Source organism: Micropterus dolomieu, linkage group LG09 (assembly GCF_021292245.1).
Source record: "Micropterus dolomieu isolate WLL.071019.BEF.003 ecotype Adirondacks linkage group LG09, ASM2129224v1, whole genome shotgun sequence".
NCBI classification, from domain to species: Eukaryota; Metazoa; Chordata; class Actinopteri; order Centrarchiformes; family Centrarchidae; genus Micropterus; species Micropterus dolomieu.
This window is the reverse complement of record NC_060158.1, coordinates 24,420,728-24,441,587: the sequence shown is the minus strand read 5'-3', so window position 1 is coordinate 24,441,587 and position 20,860 is coordinate 24,420,728. Positions and strand designations below refer to the sequence as shown.

Here is a 20,860-nt window from a genome sequence, read left to right as displayed (position 1 = left end):
GTAGTAAAGAAGGCAACAATTTAGCCAGATTATTAAAACCACTTAGTTTGTGAGTATATAGGTATATAATATAACTAATAACTAATAAATTTAAATTAATAATACAACTATACCTTTTTGAAAAATTTTGTATTTGTCCACTAAGAATTATGTAAAATTATATTTCAGTCAGTGAGGAGAAGCTTTGAACCAGTATTGTTTTATACCATCTGGCTATGGCTCTGCCCTCATGTCCGTGGATACCAACTACCTGCTGACGTAGTAGAGTAATAGATCAAAACTGAAGTTTAGTGGTCTGTAAACTGATGCAATTTACAACTGACAGTTAGGGTCATCATTTTACCGTTCACCTTCCAAATAAATTTCATCAACCTGAGGGTCTAAAACCTTAGATGTTACCTCATTTTCACAAGTCATTATTTAACTTTATGAAATAATTATATAAAAAAAAGACACAACTGGTTATGAACTGTAAATGCAACCAATGATTATTTTCATTTTAGATAAATTTGCTGATTCAATTTTAGCTTATTTGATAAATGATTAGGTTTATTAATCTAGGTCAGATGTATTGTGAAAAATACAGTCTCCTAGAGCCTAACCTGACATATTCAGAGTGCTTGTTGTATTCAATCATTAAACCAGAACCCAGGGATACTCAGTTTACTATCATAGAAGAGTGTGAAAACTAGATGAAGGTAGGGCTGGGCAATAAAACAATAAAATTTTCTGATGTACGAATTAGCAATACATTTTTCTATTAAGTCATATTTTGTTGAGGACAGGGGACTGAAAAAATATTTACTAATCATAATTTTTTTCAAAAAATTGTTTTGAATGTTTTTCAAATGTTTTTCATGTTCTGACCATAAAGAAAAGTTTAACCACCCAATTAACTATGTAGTTTCACTCAAGAGCAAAAATCTGCCTTTAAACTGGAAAAGAAAAATGATTTTCACATTTATCGCGATAATTATCGATATCGAATAGTATGAAATGTTTTTATTGTGATAAACTTTTCGCCCAGCCCTAGATGAAGGTTTTATTTTTGGATTAAATCACTTTTTAATATACTGTAATTATAATATGTATTGTATAATACTGTATTTATAATAAATGCTGTAGTGGAAGAAGTACTTACTTACTTTATTCAAAGGTAGGACGGTAGAATGGTGACAGGAAATGAGGGAGGACAACGGGACGCTGTGATCATAATGCATGCATCTTAACCCCTAGACCCCTTGGTACTGAGCTTTAACTGACTAGACTAACCACAACTGGTTTTCATTTAGTTTATAAATAAGTTTTAAACTGGTGTGCTTTTATTTTCTCACATCCTGTAGCACTGATCAGTTCTAAAACAAATACGCAATCAAATCAGCTGCAACATATCCAGCTTATTATACTGCATACAACAATGTTTTGTAATTAGTGAATTCAGTGGCAGACGAACACTGGAAAAGGCTTTAATTTTGCTCGCTGTGTAGTGTCACCATCTTTCTCTGTTATTTCTTCCACTTCCGATAATGCACTCAGCTGAGAGTTGTGGTTGGAGATTTCACTTAACACATTGTTGTTTTTTCTCAAAAAAAAAAGAGAAAATTATCTTAACAAAGCAGCAAGTTAAAACAATACAGTCTGAGTATTAAAATGTTTAACCTGTCCCTTAGGGCAATAGCAAACAAGAGAGGAGTTTGTCACTCTCTGTAATCTGTTACACCAATTGCAGAGAATGAACTAGAAAAGATGGAACACGACAAGGAGATTTTCTCTGAGGGGTTGTGAGTGAGCTTTCTGCTGCAAAACAGTTAGCTTTATGATAAAATTAAACTAATTTGGATGTCAGAGGGTAAACAAATCTTTTCTTTCTTAGCAGTATCTCCAGGCTGGACAAGTCACAGATTCAAGTCTTGGGTGTCTTTTTGCAGGCTGATTACTGAATAAATACTGATCTGTAGATTGAGCTGAAAGCGAAATATGCAAGTCCCTAAAAAGTGAAGTGGTATTCCCTTGAATTGTTCTCAGACTATTACAAACAATTTTTAATTAATATTAAAATCTGGCATTGCATTCTCTACTACTACAAATTCAATTCACCCAGTATCCTGAAGATTGTTTCTGCACAGAAATGACTTTCTTAAGGAGGCAGTGGGGTGATATAAATGGTTGTAGAAGATACTTATTGTGAGACACGGAAAATAACTCATTAAACTAAATGTTTCAAACGAATGACATTGATAGGACATCAGCTCAGAAATTATATGGGAACACAGAACTGTGAGTGTGAAAAGGGACTGAAAACCAATGCCTTTCAAATATCCACAATACATTTCGTCCAGATCCTCTAAAGCCTCTTTTATAGACTATTATGAATATTGAACAGCTTCGGCCTATCGGCTAAAGCCTCTTGTTTGCTCAGCAGATTGAAGTGGTAAAATAGATCTGAGTCATAAAAAGAGCCTTTGCATCTGCCTTTCACAGACAAAAAAATTCTGTGGCTTTTGAATAATTAATTTTTAATGATGTGTTGTTTGAAGAACTAATAAGTCATTATAGTTATTAAAATTAGATTTGAATTGTGTTTTTGTTCTTCTAATTGATAGAATGATGCATATGATTGCTAAAAGAACTTTTTTTGAACATTTTATCTTAGTGAAACTAAAAAGTTCACACCATACCCATTTTTAGTTTGCATTTGATTGCTGATAACAGTACCTTTTTAGACAAAAAAATTTATGCTTTTATCTAGTCAATCTGAAAATACAGCTAACTTCATGGAGTTGAAGACAGAGATAGTTAGAATCGCACTTCATCTCTCCTGTAGCTCCGACACACAATAGAGATAAGCAAGAAAAATTTGGACCAAACAATAAACAAAACTGGCCTGAGAGATGCTTGTCTTGCATCATAAACAATTAAGTGTAATGGAAAGTGTAACTTCAATGTGAGGGGTATAACAAAACTATAACCACCCAAAAAATATTTTCTTCAGATATTGATTTGTTTGGCCTATTGCACTAGTAATTAAGCATCCTGCATGCATTACTGTATGTTAGTGACTGTAATGTTAGCTAACATTACAGGGTCTTGGAAGGAAAGGAACAGAGTAATGGACTATATTCATCTGCAATCCCAGTTAAAACTAAACAAGAAGTGGCAACAAAATTGTTGTGATGAACCATGAAAACCATGAAAAGGCAGCATACTGACATTTAAATAAACAAAAAGGTAAGCTAAAATTATCGAGGGCTGCAATGCATTATCATTACTTTAAGTCAGCTAACTTTTGTGTTGTTATCGGTAAGAATGAGTAGCTAGCAAAATCCAAATGGTGAAAAGTATTTCCATGGAGAGCACATTAGCTGCAGTAATGCTGGGTTACCAGTGAGCGTGAAACTCTGTTTGGGATTTAGTTCGGAAAGTCACCACAGAGCAATGTTAAAGTGTGGTATAAACACCAAGCCTTTTCCGCTAACCATTGCAATAGAGAACAACACCTGTAACCACGGTAACTTAATTTTCACTAACCAAAACTAGACTGAAATGTGTTAAAGTGAAAGTCATAACTTTCTTCTCTGTTTATACTCTTCAGAGCTTTCCCTCTTTTGGCTGTTTCTCAACAATCTCTCCTTCTTCCCAGTGCCTTAGAGTCCAGCATGTTCGAATGTGCCAGTGTATAGAACTCTCTCTCACACCGCCCTCCTCACCCCATCACTCCTGTGCATGAGAACCTGTTGCTGATTGGTTGAAAAAATGTTATGGGGAAGGTTAGAGCCACTTTTGTGTGTTTTATTTACAGAGCTAGGGCTGTGTAGGAAAAACGTTTAGTTTTTTTTCAGAGCACACACAAAATGGAGAGATAGCAAACCTCACTGAATTTAACAAAAAGTGTATTGATTAAAACTTACTATTCATTAAAACTAACAAGTCAAATGATTAAAAGGTGAATTATTATGAATGCAAATGTAAATTATCATACATTTTAAGGCTGTGTCAGAAATCGCTCCCTCGTTCACTCATTTGTTACTTCCTATAACAAATGCAAATGAATTATTTTACTGTATAGTGTGTGCAAGTAAAATGAGATTATTATTAATCATCATCATTTTGCGTCATCACTGACAATGTGTGTTGCACGACTGTAGATTTTGCACAATATAGAAATGCAGACTGTTGCATTGTGTGATTGTTAGGGGACACTAGAGCGTAGTGCATACATTTCACACAGAATTTGTGCGCTCAAATGGTGGAGAAAATATAATGCACTACTGTATATTGTAAATAGGGACATCACATCATAAATCAAAATCAGGTGCCAACTTTATTAAGAGTGTGAGATATAAAGGATAAAGGTGCGGGTGCTTAAGAGGGGGCTGAGACAGTCACTAGACTAACCAATTTTCTGTGAGGAATGTTAAGATTGATGTTCATGATGATGTTACTGAAACAAAGATCTTATCAAGAGGGTAACCAGAGTGCCGCCTAAATATCCAAAAGCAAATTTCATGCAGTATTCTTGCATGGCTCTTAATTTATCACAGCGTGGCTTTGTCAACCTGCTGCGGCATGTTGCCTCTGTACAAAGCCACATTACTACTACTTATCTTCTTTGCTTGCCCCCTCTGTGACAGCAGCATGGCATTGTCTACCAATTTTATTATTGCATGACAGGGACAGCACCAAGAGTTATTACTTTGCTATTAGCATAACAGTTTCATGCAGATGCATGCTATGCAAACATGCCGTTTCCTTTTTATTTATTCGAGCCTGAGCAAAACACTGGGAGTCATGATTGGTTAGAAGCCATGGTGCTGAGACAAAAGGTCATCCTGGCTACACCGGAACAAACAGTGTAAAGCCAAGGTGTGGAATACATATTTCACAAAACTTGGGCAACATGCTTGAGCACAACACTGTGTCCAGAATAAATTTTTATGAAATGTTGGTCTCTCCAAATCCAGACAAATAAGGATTCATATTTTGTATAATCACTCACATCTCTTTTGAACACAGAATATCTGATCATATGCAATCACATCCCCTTAGTACTTCTGTATGCTCTATGGGCACACGCATATTTTATTTGAAAAGAAGTAGGCTGTCTTGGATGTGTGATTGTCTCATCATTCATATTTACTCTGCTGAATTGAGGATCAGTCAAGCTTATATTCTGCATGATGATGTAAGCCCTTGCAAATAACTTCATTAAGATGGATCTTAAAGCCAGTAGATGTAATAGGTAGGCACATCACATTTGTGAACAACCCCCCCACCCCCCCTTTTTTTTTTTTTAAATGGCTACAACTAGTAATGATGCTCTATTAACATGTTTACAAGATGTATTTTCTCTGTTAGACTTTTATCACCGTATGGATATTTTCCTGGGGGCTTATGGATGTCTAGAACCCTCTTTACAAGTGCCTCTTACCCAACAACATCCTCTGACTAAGGACATATATGTTGCACTTAGTGTTTTGTAATCAGTCCCCCAAAGCTTGGAACAGAGCTCAAGCATTGAAAAGCTTGTTATAATTGTCTTTTATTATTGTACCACAACAGGAATAGTGCTTTCAAAGATTCCTCATCACTAAAATTTCTCATTAAGACTTCATTTTCATGTGTGCCCTATCCACTCTGTTATCAATTCTGTCCTTTGCTCAGTGAACCTGTTTGTTATACTGACACAAGAACAATGGAGTTCACGGGCTTGATTACCCCTGAACAAATGCTAACTCAAGAGCAACTTAAGAGCATCCATCAATTGTTCATATTGTGACATGAATTCAAATGATTGCCACTTTTAAATGCAGATTATTTTCAGGTGATACTGCTTGCACCTTAAATTTTTCTTTAGGTTTATTTTTATAGTCTATTGTGTCAAATGTAACTAGGCATTACTATTAAACGATTGGATCGCAACACTGCAACACTAGAGATATTTATCGTATGTGTTCTGGGCATATTGCTTACATTCTTTTGTTAACTTTGTGATAAAGATAATGGGAATGTTGCCTTGTCTCACCTGGAGACTATTCTTGTGTAATCCCTGTTTTCACATTTATTCATACACTGTGACAGTGACAATTGCTGGCTTTGTTAGGTGTGTGTTACTGAAAAGGAAAAGATAACTGTGACTTTGTTCTGCCTGCTTACTGTTGTCTTTACTGTCATCAGTCATCTCCAACAGCATGTGAAACTTTTAGGAAAAAACCCAAGCAGCCAATAGGAATTCTTGTAGCCTAAATGTGAGTAGCGTAGCTATGTGATAAGGCTTTGAAGCTACACCTTAGCCCCCAATGCCCAACTTTAAATCTAGATTTAGCTTAAACTGGCATTACTAATTCTGTTTATCTACAATGCGACCTTTCTCTTGGTCTACAGACCTGAGTTGGTGGTAGAAGCCGGGTGGATAATGTCAGCTGTGGTTCCAAGACAACTGCAAGCCAGCTACAGCTACAGGCACCACTGTACCACAACGTTCTCAAAACAACCTTGAGTGCCACATTGAGTGCAGGTTTAGTATTCGCCCTGTCAATTACAAAGCTTCAAGCTTTAAAAACACACCTGAGACTCTGTGCCTTCATCTCATGCGGTGCTGTTGCGTCATTCTGGCCTCCCCGCTTCACTTACCAGATAAAAATGTACACAGTGTTCATTCTTCATCACGATTACTAGTCAGCTGGGCACATAGGCATTTTGAAAATTTACCCACATTCAGCCTTACAAAGGTTAGTCGCAGTAAGAGCAGCAAACTATTGAGCTTGTGAAGAAATGACACAGTACTGAAATACCACTGACCTTTAACGTGTTAGTTGGCTATCGCATGCTGTGCAGTCTGACTGCACCTTGGAGTGTGGGATTATGGAATTCTGTGGTTCCTGGCTTCGAGCACTTTGAGGACAATTGAATAATAATTAGACAAATAATGTCCAACAGCTTGCTGGCAGGCAAACAGCCGTGACATTAAAGATGCCATTAATCATTTATCAGCCTCACAGTCTCACTTTTCTCACTTTTCAAGAGGAAGGGAAAAAAAAGACCAGCATACCCAGGAGATCTTATCAGTTAGTTAGCCAACAGAGACATAATCTTGAAACCTTTACCCATTAATCAATCAGACTGCATTGCCATTTAGTTGGATTTTAGTTATTCCGCGTGACATTTGTGTTCATGTCAGATGATTTCTTGATGGTGGGGGGTGTATTGTTTTGTTTTGTCCTAACTTTCAGTAGAGAGTGACGTATCCATCCGGCCGCCAGTTCAGTTGACATGGAAGCTGTGGTGGCGGTTACTAGGAGTAAGAATCTAAAATTTTGAAATGATCAAGGAAATTATAGAGATTAAAATTTCTTGTTTCTGTAAATAAACTTAAAACAATGTGTAACCTATTGCTTCGTCAATCTTATCAACTCTTGTGCCAGTTTTGTGAAGGTTTTCTGTCACTTTTTTCATTGATGTAACTAGGTAGCTAGCAAGCTATGTAGGAAGATTACATTCCCATTCTCAGAGCAGATGCTCGGCTGCTAAACCAGACTTTATATCTACATTCTATCTGCTAAGGCTAACCTACATTGGCCGGCCCGACTGGCTTGATAGGCAGTTTAATCTAAATGCCATGGATCAATTAACAGTGTTTCAGCATTTCAGAACCATCCACCTCTTTACCTGCACCCACGCACAAAACACTGTTTTGCTAACATCAGCCAACTCCGGTTACAACATGTTAAGCCAACTAGCGTGTTGCCATCCCTAGTAGCAGAATGTTCCAGTGGCTTTCGGGGTGGTGCTAGTGATATAAGTCACGAATAGTGTGACCATATGAGAACAGGTGAAATTCGGGACAGGGGAGTTAGGGGTGCGCGGGCCAGCTTTTGGCGTATTTCTTTCAAGATATGGTCAAACACTGTTCCTGGGGCACTTGTAATAGTTACAGTCGCTACCCAGAGAGGTTGAAAGAAGTAGTAAGATTTATTCCCTTTCCAAAACCTAAAACAAATCTAGAACAATGCAAGCTACATTGTTCCTAATGTAATTTTAGTTAGCTAACGCTAGCTAACTTACTACTGAATGTAACGGTATAAAGCTCTGCTGTTCTGTTTTTTAATGATTGTAATAGTGAATAGAGACCTACCCAGCTATACAGGAACAGTATTAATCCTTAATATCGTTGTCCTCTTTCTGAATAGTCAGGTGATATGGTGGTTTACTTTTACTCTGTGATCGGTAAGCTTTAGCTTCTCTCTTTATTTTTTTCATGTCAGTTTGACAGCCTGAATACAACCTTCAGATGTGTAATGCAAATGCAAAACTGTCTGCTTCTTTCTGAAACAGTTTTTTTCCAAAAATTAGACAATATTTCTCCAGGGAACGCAGTAATAAACAGTGGTAAAAGTCCAACAGTTCCAACAGTTTGTCGAAAGTAACTAAAGGGGGGCGTGGCTTAAAAAACAGAATGACTGTGTTGTATGTAAAACATGCTCTGTTACATACAATTTATTTTGTTAAATTAATTTTATCAGTGCAGCGCCTGACACATTGTCTGTGCAACACGCGTCATATCTTCATCTACACTATAACACAAAAAGAGTCAAAGGCATAGTCTTGTCCATTGCGCCATCACCACCCGTGATATGTTATACATGAAATAATTTTTCACAACAATTGATAGGCTGTTTAATGTTTTATCAGGCTATAACTAATCAAAACTCAGGTTTAGTCTAATTTTTAAGGAGAGGAGTAGGGACAACTGCTCGTAATTCAGGACTGTCGAGAATATTTCGGGAAATCTGGTCACCCTACTGAAATTTAAGTCACCACTTAGTGAAAAATTTGAACCTGTTTGTCCACATCTAATTGTTACCAAAGGGTGTTTCCAGAGGCTTACCAGAGGTGTGTGGTCAGTAGTAATGCTCAAGTAAACTACAAGAACCTCACAATTGTAGCTTCAGTTAGTTGCTCCCATTGGCAGGAGGTGGCAGCAGGAATGAGTGGGTTGCAGGCTGGTAGCCAACTCTGCGTGGGCTGCTACCATTCGCAGCCCAGTCGCTGCAAATCACTGATCTACCTGACACCAAATCCACACACCACTTACGCAAAGGTGCACAAAACAATTCCACACGAAAGCAGTCCACAGTCATATCCATCACTGACAAAAGATAAAGTCAGCCACACTGACCAATGCAAAGCTACACACACAGTGAATTATTTCTTAAACATTTACTTAGAAATGTTATGAGATAATAGTTTTTGGAAACCTCCCAAATTTGAACTTTTGTTTTTTTCAGGGGAGCTCACATCTCTTTCAGGGGCTTCCTCATAATTTGTGCACTGTTTTGTATTATCTATAAATAACTGAGGCCTTTCAGTGTCGTACATCAAGCACTGCACAAACATCCCAAGAGTAGCCCATAATCCACACTGGCAGGTGTGCTGCAATATTAGGCCCGCACCAGCCTATTACACAAGAATGACACTTGAGTGAGCAATAATTCAGTGATCTGAAATCTAATAAACCATTAAAATACCTGCCTCGATGATGTTTCAATAATGCGTGTTTTTTTTTTCTTATCTGAAGGGAATGTTTTTGGTGCAGTCCTTCTGATCTGATGCAGAGTCTTGGAAGTATTCACACACTGATGTCTAAAGTATATCTTTGGTTTAGGCACGTCAGAAAATAAAACTGTGGCTTTTCAGTGAAAAGCTTTAACTTAAATCGATACTGCAGCCCTTTGCACATTTCAACCTGACTTGTATATTTGAGCTTTTAAGAGTCACTTAAGTTGAGCGAAGTTGATTGATGCTCAAAGTACTGGTCCTTTTTATACTAGGCTCAATATAGTCCTCCTATAAATCACTGGTTAAGATATCTGTCATCAGTGAAAAGACCTCCACTCTGAATTTCACTCCTCCACTGAGAATGAGTCATCTGTCCTGGTTTTATGCATTCTTTGGGAGGGTGTACAGACCCTCTGAGCCTTATAATTCCCCAAATCTATTATTACAGAGAGCCACGTCAAAATCTTCACATGAGCTAATGTTTGACATGCACAAAAGAGTCTTTCCACTTAAATGTCTTAATGGCATTCTTCATCTCACAGTGCTGTTTTTTGTTTTACCTGGCTATTTGTATATTCCAGTGGGGAAAACCTTGCATTCCTGTGCGTGCTTGAGCAAACCATCTTGTTGGTGCGATGGACTTTTCAAAGATTCAATACATCTGCTCCAGTTAGTTTTAAGTCCATCTGGTACACATTTCAGTGCCAGGGGGAGTAAGAGCAGAAGCTGAATATTGATTAAACCAATCTGAAATATTTGCCTCCTTAGAGCAGTTGACACCACACGCCCCCACAAGATTAAGTGAACGATCATCCCACTGAATCCACTTAACAAGTTATGCCTGGTGCACACTAGAGGATTTTCAAATCTTAAATGATTTTAAAAACACGAGAGATCACACACATAACAACAGTTTTAACCAACTTTTTATATTTTAAACGTAAAAAATCACACGCCAGATGATTTAGGCAAGATGCAGGACCACACACTTTGAGTGGCGATTCCAGGGACTTGGGAACTCACACTGTTGCCATAATTCAACAAGCTTGTCCTCCTTTTCTACTGTCCACCCAGCCTGGGAGACAAAAATTCCTATTCGTGCTGTACGCAACATCCTGTTGGTGACTCTTCCGGTCGGCTGGCTCTCATTGGCTTTTGCAGGTTTCTGCTCAATTTTCCTTTCTGTTTCTTTCACACTACAGGATTTCAAGTCGTAAATATCAAACATGTTTGAGGAACTTTTCAGTAGCACGAAAACTTGATTAAAATAAATTGTTCACATTCATATTATACAAAATGGATGATTTTGTTCTGTCCAACAAAAAAATGTGCCTTGTCTTTTGAGCTTCTGTCTAAGATAACAAATGGGATATATTCATATAGTAAATTTTTGAAAATACAAAGACCGTAGAAGAAGATAAGGCAGTATATTGTAGTTTTCTTTTTTGTGTGAGTTGAGAAGAACAGTACGCAAAGTTCCATCAAGCCCAGTCTAAGGAAACATACCTGCTTACCTGCATAAGTGCTCAGGGAAAGTAATGTGGTGTTACAATGTGCCGCAGAAGTGATGGATTCTTCGCATTATAGTATTTAATATGTGGCATGGTGGTCCTCTGCCCTCACTGACATACTTTTCATCTGCTCTGAACAGCAGGGATCCATTTACTGAGCAATTCTTAAATTCTCAAAAGCTGTAGTGTACTATTACAGGAGAAATCCACCAATGTAGTGCTGTCAAAAACTGTTCTCTTCTACTGAGAGATTGCACCATTAAACCTCGTGCCAATATTTCTCTCCTTCCATACATTGCAGTTTTAGCTCTGTCAGTGCCATGAACCTGGTTTGGTTCGACGGAAACAGTACACATTACATGTTAATGTGTTACTGTCTCCTTCCCCTCTTCTCCATTTCTGATGTAAAATGGACCAAACAGTCTGGGCTGTGAGTTTTGTAGATGTGTTCGCATGAAATGACACATCGTTATTCTGTAAAGTACAGCTCCTTTTCCCCCAGAATGCTACAGCTGATGATGCAATATCATAATAATCAGTGCTGTGTTCATAATGACCACAGACACATCTGGTGCTGCAGCTTTATTACTGGGGACACACTTCTCTCCTCTGGGACTGACTGGCCTTCCTACCATTTCACAGTTGTTGCATTGCTTTAGTTTAGACAGCTGTGCATCACATATATATCAGTGATGTGCGGATCGATCCTAAAGTATTGATATTTCTGATACCAACGTTTCCTGCTCTAGGATCAGTACTCATATAAAAGGATCGAGATCTAAACTCAGTCATTTGGAGTGAGTGTGTGTTTTATCAGAAGTATCTTACTGTCACCAGGATGGTCTAATTATAGGCTACTCGGTTGATAGGAACTACTTTTCCTTCCGCCTGTCAAAGTCATGCTTGCGCTATGGCTCTGTGACGGAGCTTCTTTGAAGTGAGCTGCTGCAGCCCTTTACATTTCCCTGCAATGAATACTGACTCTGGCTAACTGTAAAAACAGTCATGTCTGGCTGTATTTTAGCTGTGAAGGTAATAACGTTGCTCTGTGTGATGTGTGTGAACAGAGACAGTATAATACTTTAGCAACACTGCAAACTTTGCTAAACTTCTGAGATTAAGTCTGTAACAATAATAGGTTGATATTATGAAGCAGCAGTTCTGAGCAGGATATTTTTATTATAATTAAAGAATATGACAGTAGTTTGATGTCTTGTCATTATGCAGCTATTATTTTGAATTGGTAAGGCTACAGCCTACTCCTTATTTCTCTCAGAAATACAGAAACGGGAGGGGGGAGGTCACATTAAACTAGAAATAAAATATGTAAAAAGTAGTGGTATTGGTATCGGTATTGGCAATACCAGGCTGGGTATTACTTGGTATTGGATCGTATAGGAATTAAGTGGTATCGCACATCACTAATATATATATGTCGCTCCTGTTTTACAAGCTTATTTAATATTATGAATAATAAATATGATTTTAGTTTTAAGGTCTTAATATAGATCACGTACCAACCTTTCATCATGTATTTTAGGTACTGAATTAGATATTTTTTTACTTGACTATGAAAGGTTAAAAGAAAACTGTGGAAGCCAAATATACATTTAACAATAAACAACTGAAAATGAGGCTTAAGCATTTTTATGCATACAGTTTTAAATCTGCTATAACCAATATTGTTATATCAATAGTGGGATAAATGACGACATACACATAAAATGGGTCGTAATTGTGAACCCGCATAAAATTATCTCACGACTCTGTAATTCTCCTCAGCTCTTCAGGGCATTATGGCGGCTTTCAGCGCAGTGTTTTGGTTTTATGGCCTCAGCTTAACTGTTCTGGTTTGGTCTCACTGCTTTGTTTCCAGGGTATAACTCGTCCCAAGCTTTTCTTCTGATACAGATAAGCCATGCTCCGACTGATGTTCGACCAGTATTTAGTTGTTCCTATTCTCAAATCATCTTCTTTTGAACAGCAAACACCATGAAAAACAAATAAAATAATGAAAAACACAATCACTGTCAGTATGAAATATAACATTAACACAAAATTTTATCAGTTCACAATAAAATAAGCACATACCATGTGCGCCTTCTGCACAGAAATTTAGGAGCTGTTACAATCCTCTAATATTTAAAGTAGCCAGCGGTTTAATGTTTAACTAAAAGTTTGCTAATGACTCAAAACTGTATCCAAATTTAGATTGGTTGGTGTTTGGCATTGAAGGGCCTGCTTTGCATCATCTGAGCTACAACAAAGACGAGTGGTGGAAGGGTTGACAACCTGCTGTTTAATGACGCTGCAGCACAACGTTGTAAGTGACAATGAGGTACACATGTGCATTTAACAAGTTTACACCATTTATTTATTTATTTATTTATTATAAAAGTAGCAAGGTTAACTGTGAGGGCTGCTACTCGGGTCAGATGGTTAGCTAAAACTTTACTTAAATTGGTTAACAATTTACAGGAACTGTTAAGAATGGTAGCAATTTATGCAAAAATATCGATGGAAAGCTTGCAGCCTACACCTTTCTCACGTTGACCTTCTTTGGGTCTGGATCAATTTTCTGTTTTGCGTCTGTGCAAATTACTGAGTTGGCACCATTTAGAGGCAGCATTTTTATGATGATTTTACAGTGTTTTTAAACTGCAGAATACAAAACATTACAGTATTTTGAAACAAAATATGAAGCTATTTTCATCAACCCCATCAAATACAAATTACAAAATCCTATTTTGTATTTGAAATGTGTATTTTAAATACTACCCTTCCCTGACTATATCCATATATGTTTGATTTCAATTTGGTTTTATTTCCCCATGACTGCCTTTAAGGTAGCGAGTTATTTCCAAATGGTCATTTTAACCTAAGAGGCTACAACTGTAAGATAGCCTAGACACAAAAAAAGCTTCCTGCAAGGGGTCATTATGAGTCCTGACAGACAGGCTGAATATGTCAAGTTGTTATATAGCTGTCATCTCAGAGTCAGTAATGAGGAAGATGATATTGCTCAGACCGGAGCACCCAAACAGGTGATGCTAGTCAAAGGGGGGTCAGCTTCATGATTTTTCTTCCTTCCTTCTATTGACTGAAACCAACTGCCATTGTCAAACTATGTTCCCGCCAATTACTGCTCCAGTTTGAGTGAGTATTGTTGGACATAATAACGACGCCTCGCCCAGTTTGCCAAGCGGTAATTGTTGAGCTCTAAATGGAAACTGGATTGTTCTGAATTGCTGTTTGGATGTCCAAAACATGGGGCAGTGGGACAAATGGTGCTTTTTGTTTATCTTTTTATTTAGACTTACATGTTGTTGTTTTTCTTAAAATAGTGATCATGTCTAGCTTTTCATGTCTCTGTGCCATGTGGCTTGGCTAACTTGGGGGATTCAGGAAAACCAACCTGTTTGTAGATTATGGATATTAGTACAACAAAAAGCCAAATGTTTCCCATCTTTCTGACATGTGGCTGAAATAAACCTCAATTTGAGCTGTCCTGGAAAAGATAAAGATGGCAAAGCAGCTAGAAAAAAGAGAAAGGGAAATTACAAAAATAACCCAGAATCCAAAATCTCTGTTTTTTTGTCCTTGCAGAATGAACCAGGCTCCCACCTCTGGTTTTGAAGAGGATGTGGGCACCAGAACAACACATCATATCATGTACCCAGAAAGTGCCATAGACCTGGACAACTTCACCAGTCTGGTGCTGATCCCTTTCAAGACCCTGGATCTGCAGTGGCTCATTAGTGCTCTGACCACGGGTACTATTACCCAGTAAGTGTACTTATCGAAACTTAAAGCTGCACTCATCAGTATTTTTATATAAAGAATAGATCAAATGTGTAATGTGAACACTGTCACACGTAGTGACAAATACACAAAGAATTCTCACCCGACTGCAGCTCCCTTCAGCTCTACGGAGATTTTTAGCATCTTTCAGCTTATTGTGTTGGTTTTACAGCCTACAGCTGTACCATGTTGGTCCACTTCCAATGCTCTCATCAACCTCATCTCCAGCCACAGCTGTTTTCTGCACAAAACTTCTGATAAACCCACCGTACGCTAGCTTCCCAGCACCACGGACACCAAGTTAGCAAGTAGCTGGTTAACATAGTGTAGCATTTAGCAGCTTAAGAGCCAGATGTTTGTCAGGAAAATACGGTTTTTACATTCATCAAGTGGCCAGAAACACAACTCCAAATGAAAGCTAATCTTGCTCTGTGTCTACTGGTTGTGTATATTTAAACTGTTTGCTTACATAGCCATGTACTTAGCCACAACTTTGTAACGTATGTCAGCATGTGTAACAGGTTGTCACACAGTCATCAATTAACCAAAACATCAGTAAATGTAGGTTTAAAATAGAGGAGGCATGTGTTACTGTTACATTAAACATCAAACCATACATTAAAATAGGGATGCAACGAATGTTTGGCCACCGAAATTAATGGTCCGAAAACAGCAAAAAAAGCATTTTCGGTGTTCAGCCTAATACGTCAAAAGACCTAATAAATTTTACCAAACAATTATGTTGACATGTCAACAGTGTGGAAGCATTTTAAAGTGTCAGAGAAAGAAGCAAAAATCTACATTTGCAGACACTGTTCTGCTGAATTGTCTCCTAGTACATCCACTCCAGCTGTGGCTGACTTCTTAGAAAAGAACTGCTTTGAGTGTTTCTGTCACTTGTTTGCGAGAAGTCGATTAAGTTAGCTGCACCTACATTTGGAGTGTCCATAAAAAGTAAATGGACACATGTAATTTACTTTACCGGACCTTGGACCCACCCTTGGACCCACCCATAGTCTCTCCAAATCCTGTGGGAAACACTGAGTAAAAAGCACATTTTGACTATTTAATTTATGCAATGGTTAAAAAAAGGAAATAAATGGAAAAAATGTGAATGTACTTGTTCTGTGTTCTGCAATTTTTTTCATTATATTCAGTTTCGGCTTCGGACAATAATTTTTCGGACAAGCATGACTTTTGTAGCCATAATTTAGTTAATATGTTTCAAAGCAGCAATCCTTAAGTGTGTTTGTGTGGGTGTGTGATTCTTGGACTGAATTTCTGTTGGCATTCTACCAAGTAATACAAATTCTCTGTCCAAAACAAGAGACTCTCTAATACATTTCTATAGTTGTTTTTCCCAGAGTGTCATCATTGGGCAAAACTTAAAAATATAAATGTGGCGCATTCTCATTTGGAAATGTGAAAATTTTAACTGTCCTTTCACTAGTCAACAGATATGATTAAATGATTTAATGATGATCGAAACAGAAAGATGTACGAGGATTCGGCGGTTGCCGAAGAGACATTCGAAGCATTGTGGGGAAGCTACGATAGGGAAATCCGTCGTAGCACCCGGGCACGACGGACCCCCTTATAAATCTATGGAGGGGAAAAAGGAGATCAGGAGGCAGGACAGAGAAAGGGGTGGGAGGGAGGGATGCAGGATACAAGAGCGAAGGGGAGGAGTTAGGACATGTGGGTATTAATGGAAATGCTGGCAATGACGTGCTTGATGTGTGGTCCCGCTCTTGAAACTCTGCTAATTAACGCCACAGAGAGTTAAAAGGCGTTATCATGCATTATCATGTATGTGTTTCACTCCCAGATTCATTTACACTCTCCAAATACCAGACTGTCATAACAATCTCACTCACTCGGTTTTCCTACTCATCAGATTGCCATAACAAGGATAATCACTCAGTTTTAATCTTTCAGTAAATTTCACCTTCAGCTGCTTCATTCTCAATGACCCCTAATCATTAGCTTGATTACTGGATATCCAGGGGGGAAAAAAATGAAGCCACTGCCAATAACTCAAACACGCCAACATGTTAGATGGTAGAAGGCCGAACAAATCCAAACAAATGTTTCCTATAAATGTGCAGTTGTCTTCCAACTCGGCCAAAGCAATCATTCTGCATCATTAAATTTCACTTCACTGGGAGTAATGTCAGCATTAGTCCAAGAGCCATTAGATCTTAACTGAGTGTTGTGAATTATTTTGTTACATTTCTTGTTAAACAAAATGAAGCTCTATAAAAGGACAGGACTGCAGTATGTGAAGGGACACAGGGCAGACTGTTATTGGTCCACATTCACACTCCTGGCTTTGAATGGTAACATGTAAACACTTCTCTGTGTCAAAGCTGTGTGTGTCTGTGTGTGTGTGTGTTAAAGGATGACTTTAACATTAGGTTGTGTAATGTAGTGTATAATATAATGCACCAGAAGCATGAGAGACCATTTTCATATTCATTCACCACAAAACCTATAAGAACTGGTAGGGTTGTAATAATGTACAGCACACATTTCCAAAAAGCATTAGACCTGTCTGTATAATCTCTGAATTGTAATGAGACTCGTTGCTGCAGAGACAATAGCCTTGATAAACTTGACTTTAACTGGGAACATTTGTCAGGATTATCTTACTATATGATCATTTACTTTTCATTTCAGTCATTAGTATGCCATCCCTTTATGTTTTCAACAAAGTCTATACAGGTATGGTGTAGAATTTACATCAACTTTGAATTTACACTTCAGCTCAGTGTGTTTTTTTTCAACCTCCTTTTATTCATGAAAATAGTATAAATGCAAATTTACCGTGTCCACATTCAGTCTGCATATGAAAATGCTGTAATTTTCAGATGCATCTTGCAGGAGCTGCACACACCTTTTTAAATAAAGGAGCCTTGCCCATTTTTATATTTTAACTTTGCTGTTTTTCCACCAACCTGGAAATGACGAACAACTCTGCACTGTATGCTCTCATGTGAAGAACGATGCAAAATGATGCACTTTGAAATCTGCCCGTGATAGTTAATCAGCTATCCCCAGACAGTTGTTATAAGGATAGAAAACTCTTGGGCATTTATTTTTAGACATGTCAGTTAAATGAGATTAAGTTCATGGATCCTCCTGCTGAGGTTATGGATGTAATACCAGTGACTGTAGACAAACAAGCATTGAGCTGTTAATCAAAAACAGAATTTCAGGGAACTCTAAGGCAATTAAAGACGAAATGTTAAGCCCATTGTATTTTCTTGTGTTACAGCACATATATATCGGTTATGTCCAGGATAAAAGCAAACAAAGATAAGGTGAGTTATACAAAGGTTGTAATTGTTTTTCCATATTTTTTAGGCAGCATGGACTTACTTTTGTTTGCATGATGTTTTCTCTTTTTAAAAAATACAAAGCTTGGATGAAAACTATAAAAAAATTATTAATATTGGCCAAATTTATTTATTAATTTATGTGTTCAGTTAAATTTCCTGTGCATTTTTTTTCTCAACATGATGGTCAAAACGGTGTTTCAAAGGCCTCTCCACACTGCCAGAAATTAACTGCTGAATCCTTTTATTAAAACATTTCCTCCACCTCTTTGTTCCAGACTGATCGATGGGTTGCCATCAATATTTGTACATAATGCAGGACCTTTACTTGTAATGGACTATTTTTAGACTGTGGTGTTTCTACTTTTACTTAAGTAAATGATCTGAGTACTTCTTCCACTACTGGGTTTTCAGTTTGACAAATTGTACAGTATGTTGCCGTTTGACTGGCATATGGCACATCAAAACAGTATATCACTGCTTTTCACTGACACATATCATGTCCGGCAGCTTATGATCACTCTTTACTGGAATATTCCACTGCTGGTTATGGTATGTTGCCACTGTGCCACAGCAAAATAACATGCCATTGTCTGCTACTAACAAGTGTCACTTTTCACCTGGCATGGCTAGCTGTAGCTATATCTTAGCCTTGTACAGCTAGCAAACGTAGCCTTGGACAAAGTTTGACCATAAACAACTAGCTATATTCCAGTGGGCATTATGGCAAAATGTCTCATTTAATTGAATGCTAAGAAGTGGTATATGTCAGAACAGCAGTGATGCCATGCATTAGTCATACTGTTACCACAGCAGCAGCACACACCAGTAGTCAATATATGGAGGTAGGAAGTGTTTTTTTTTTATTGGCCAGTGACATATTGTTTTAATGTGCAGTGTGCATAACATACCACTAGTCAAAGTGACATACCACCCAGAATTGGCATCTAAAAAATATGAGAGTGGTACACCATCTGTAAACGCCAGTGTAAAGTGGTATTTGCCAGATAACAGGAGTGACATACCGGTTTTAGATTCCATAAGCCAGAAGAACAGCAGCATAGCAGTTACTTATACTTACAATCAGCATTATGCTATGCAAACAAGAGTGGCATAACATCTGCTACTTTTCGATCTCTTCGCTGCTGTAGATATCCCTTCATTCGAACTATAGAGCACAGCCAAAACTATTAAAAACAACCTCAGCTCTCCAAAGTAAACTATACTTTTTATTGTGTGTGTGTGTGTGTATGTATATATATATATATATATATATACACATACACAGATATATACAGTATATCTATATATCTTTCTTCCTGATATCTCTTTTTTAATACAGTTATTTATGTAACTATTTAATGATGTAAGCAATTTCTTCTGTCTCAGTAAATTGCAAAGGTGCAGAAATTCCTATGACTCTTTTGCAGGTGTTGATTTACAGTCCAACATTTTTCAAATACGTCTATGAGTCTTGGCTTCAGGGTCATGGACGATATCCTTCCACTGGCTTCCTCAGCTTAATGCTCGCTATCCACATATGTGACGAGGTTAGTTGAACCACTGTATTAAGCACATGCATGACTACTGAAATTCCTCAGTAAAGTGGAATACCTTTACAAGGACAACGCGCTTGATGTTTTTATTATATTTAATTTTCCAGAATCCTGTAATGTGTTTTGAAAAATAAGGAAATACCAATATGTGGATCTGAACTTATGTGAAAATTGAACAAACTCCAGAGATAAGTGTATAAAGCTTGTGTGGGTGATGTTTTACTGTGCTTTTGTTCCTGGTCTGCTCCAGGTCAGTGTATTTGGATTCGGTGGAGACCAATACGGAAACTGGCACCACTACTGGGAGGAGAACAATTTGGCCGGAGCTTTCCGACACACAGGGGTCCATGACGGAGATTACGAATATAATATCACCCTGCTCCTGGCAGACAAGCACAAAATCCAAATGTTTAAAGGCAGATGATACCAAGCCCACGTGTGCAATGGGAGTACCACCAAATGAACCTTAGCAGCCTTTGAATGAAAGACAGTTACCCTGTTGATGGAAATATATAGCAAGGGAGTTCATCATTGTCATTTATGTTAGAAGAGCGTCTCATAGAAACAGATATAACCTATCTGCTCATCTCAAACAAACTAAGGGGGCTTTCACACCTAGCTACCTGGTTTGGTCCGGACTTTCGGGCTTTTCAGTTTGGTCCGAACCAAAATTGCAGGTGTGAAACCCCCCGTTTAATTGCGAATTTGAACTAGCCTTCAGTATAGTTGGTGCCATAATAATAACATGTTAATTTTTCATTCATTCATTCTTGTCTTCCTGAACTGTTTAATAAACCAATCAATGTCAAGTATAGGGAGACACAGCCCACATAGATGATGACCACAGGACATGGTCCTGTCATGTAAAGTCCTTTAGTGTGGTTGCAGAATTGCAGTGTGAAACCATACCAAATCTAACCGAATGTTGATACATTGCAAATGTATCAAAACGTGAACTTTGGTTTAGATTTTTGACTGTACAGACCATTGACTATACTGTAAATATCACTTATAAACTATAAATGTAGGGTCCCCCAACGCACCGCTTAGAAAGTTTTGACCACATTCTAAAATTATTTGAATTTGTCATAAACATTTG

The 20,860-nt window shown here is 37.7% G+C and overlaps 1 protein-coding gene across 1 annotated transcript in view; it reads left to right on the top strand.

Moving 5' to 3' along the window:
* Window positions 1–20,566, top strand: part of LOC123976449 (CMP-N-acetylneuraminate-beta-galactosamide-alpha-2,3-sialyltransferase 1-like) — a 60,430-nt gene extending 39,864 nt beyond the window's left edge. Inside the window, exons 5-8 of the mRNA XM_046058642.1 lie at window positions 14,673–14,852; window positions 18,145–18,190; window positions 19,636–19,755; window positions 20,012–20,566. Coding sequence (XP_045914598.1) covers window positions 14,673–14,852; window positions 18,145–18,190; window positions 19,636–19,755; window positions 20,012–20,185 — 520 coding nt within the window. The 3' untranslated portion in view covers window positions 20,186–20,566. The remainder of the gene's footprint in view (window positions 1–14,672; window positions 14,853–18,144; window positions 18,191–19,635; window positions 19,756–20,011) is intronic.
* Window positions 20,567–20,860: the final 294 nt, after the last annotated feature.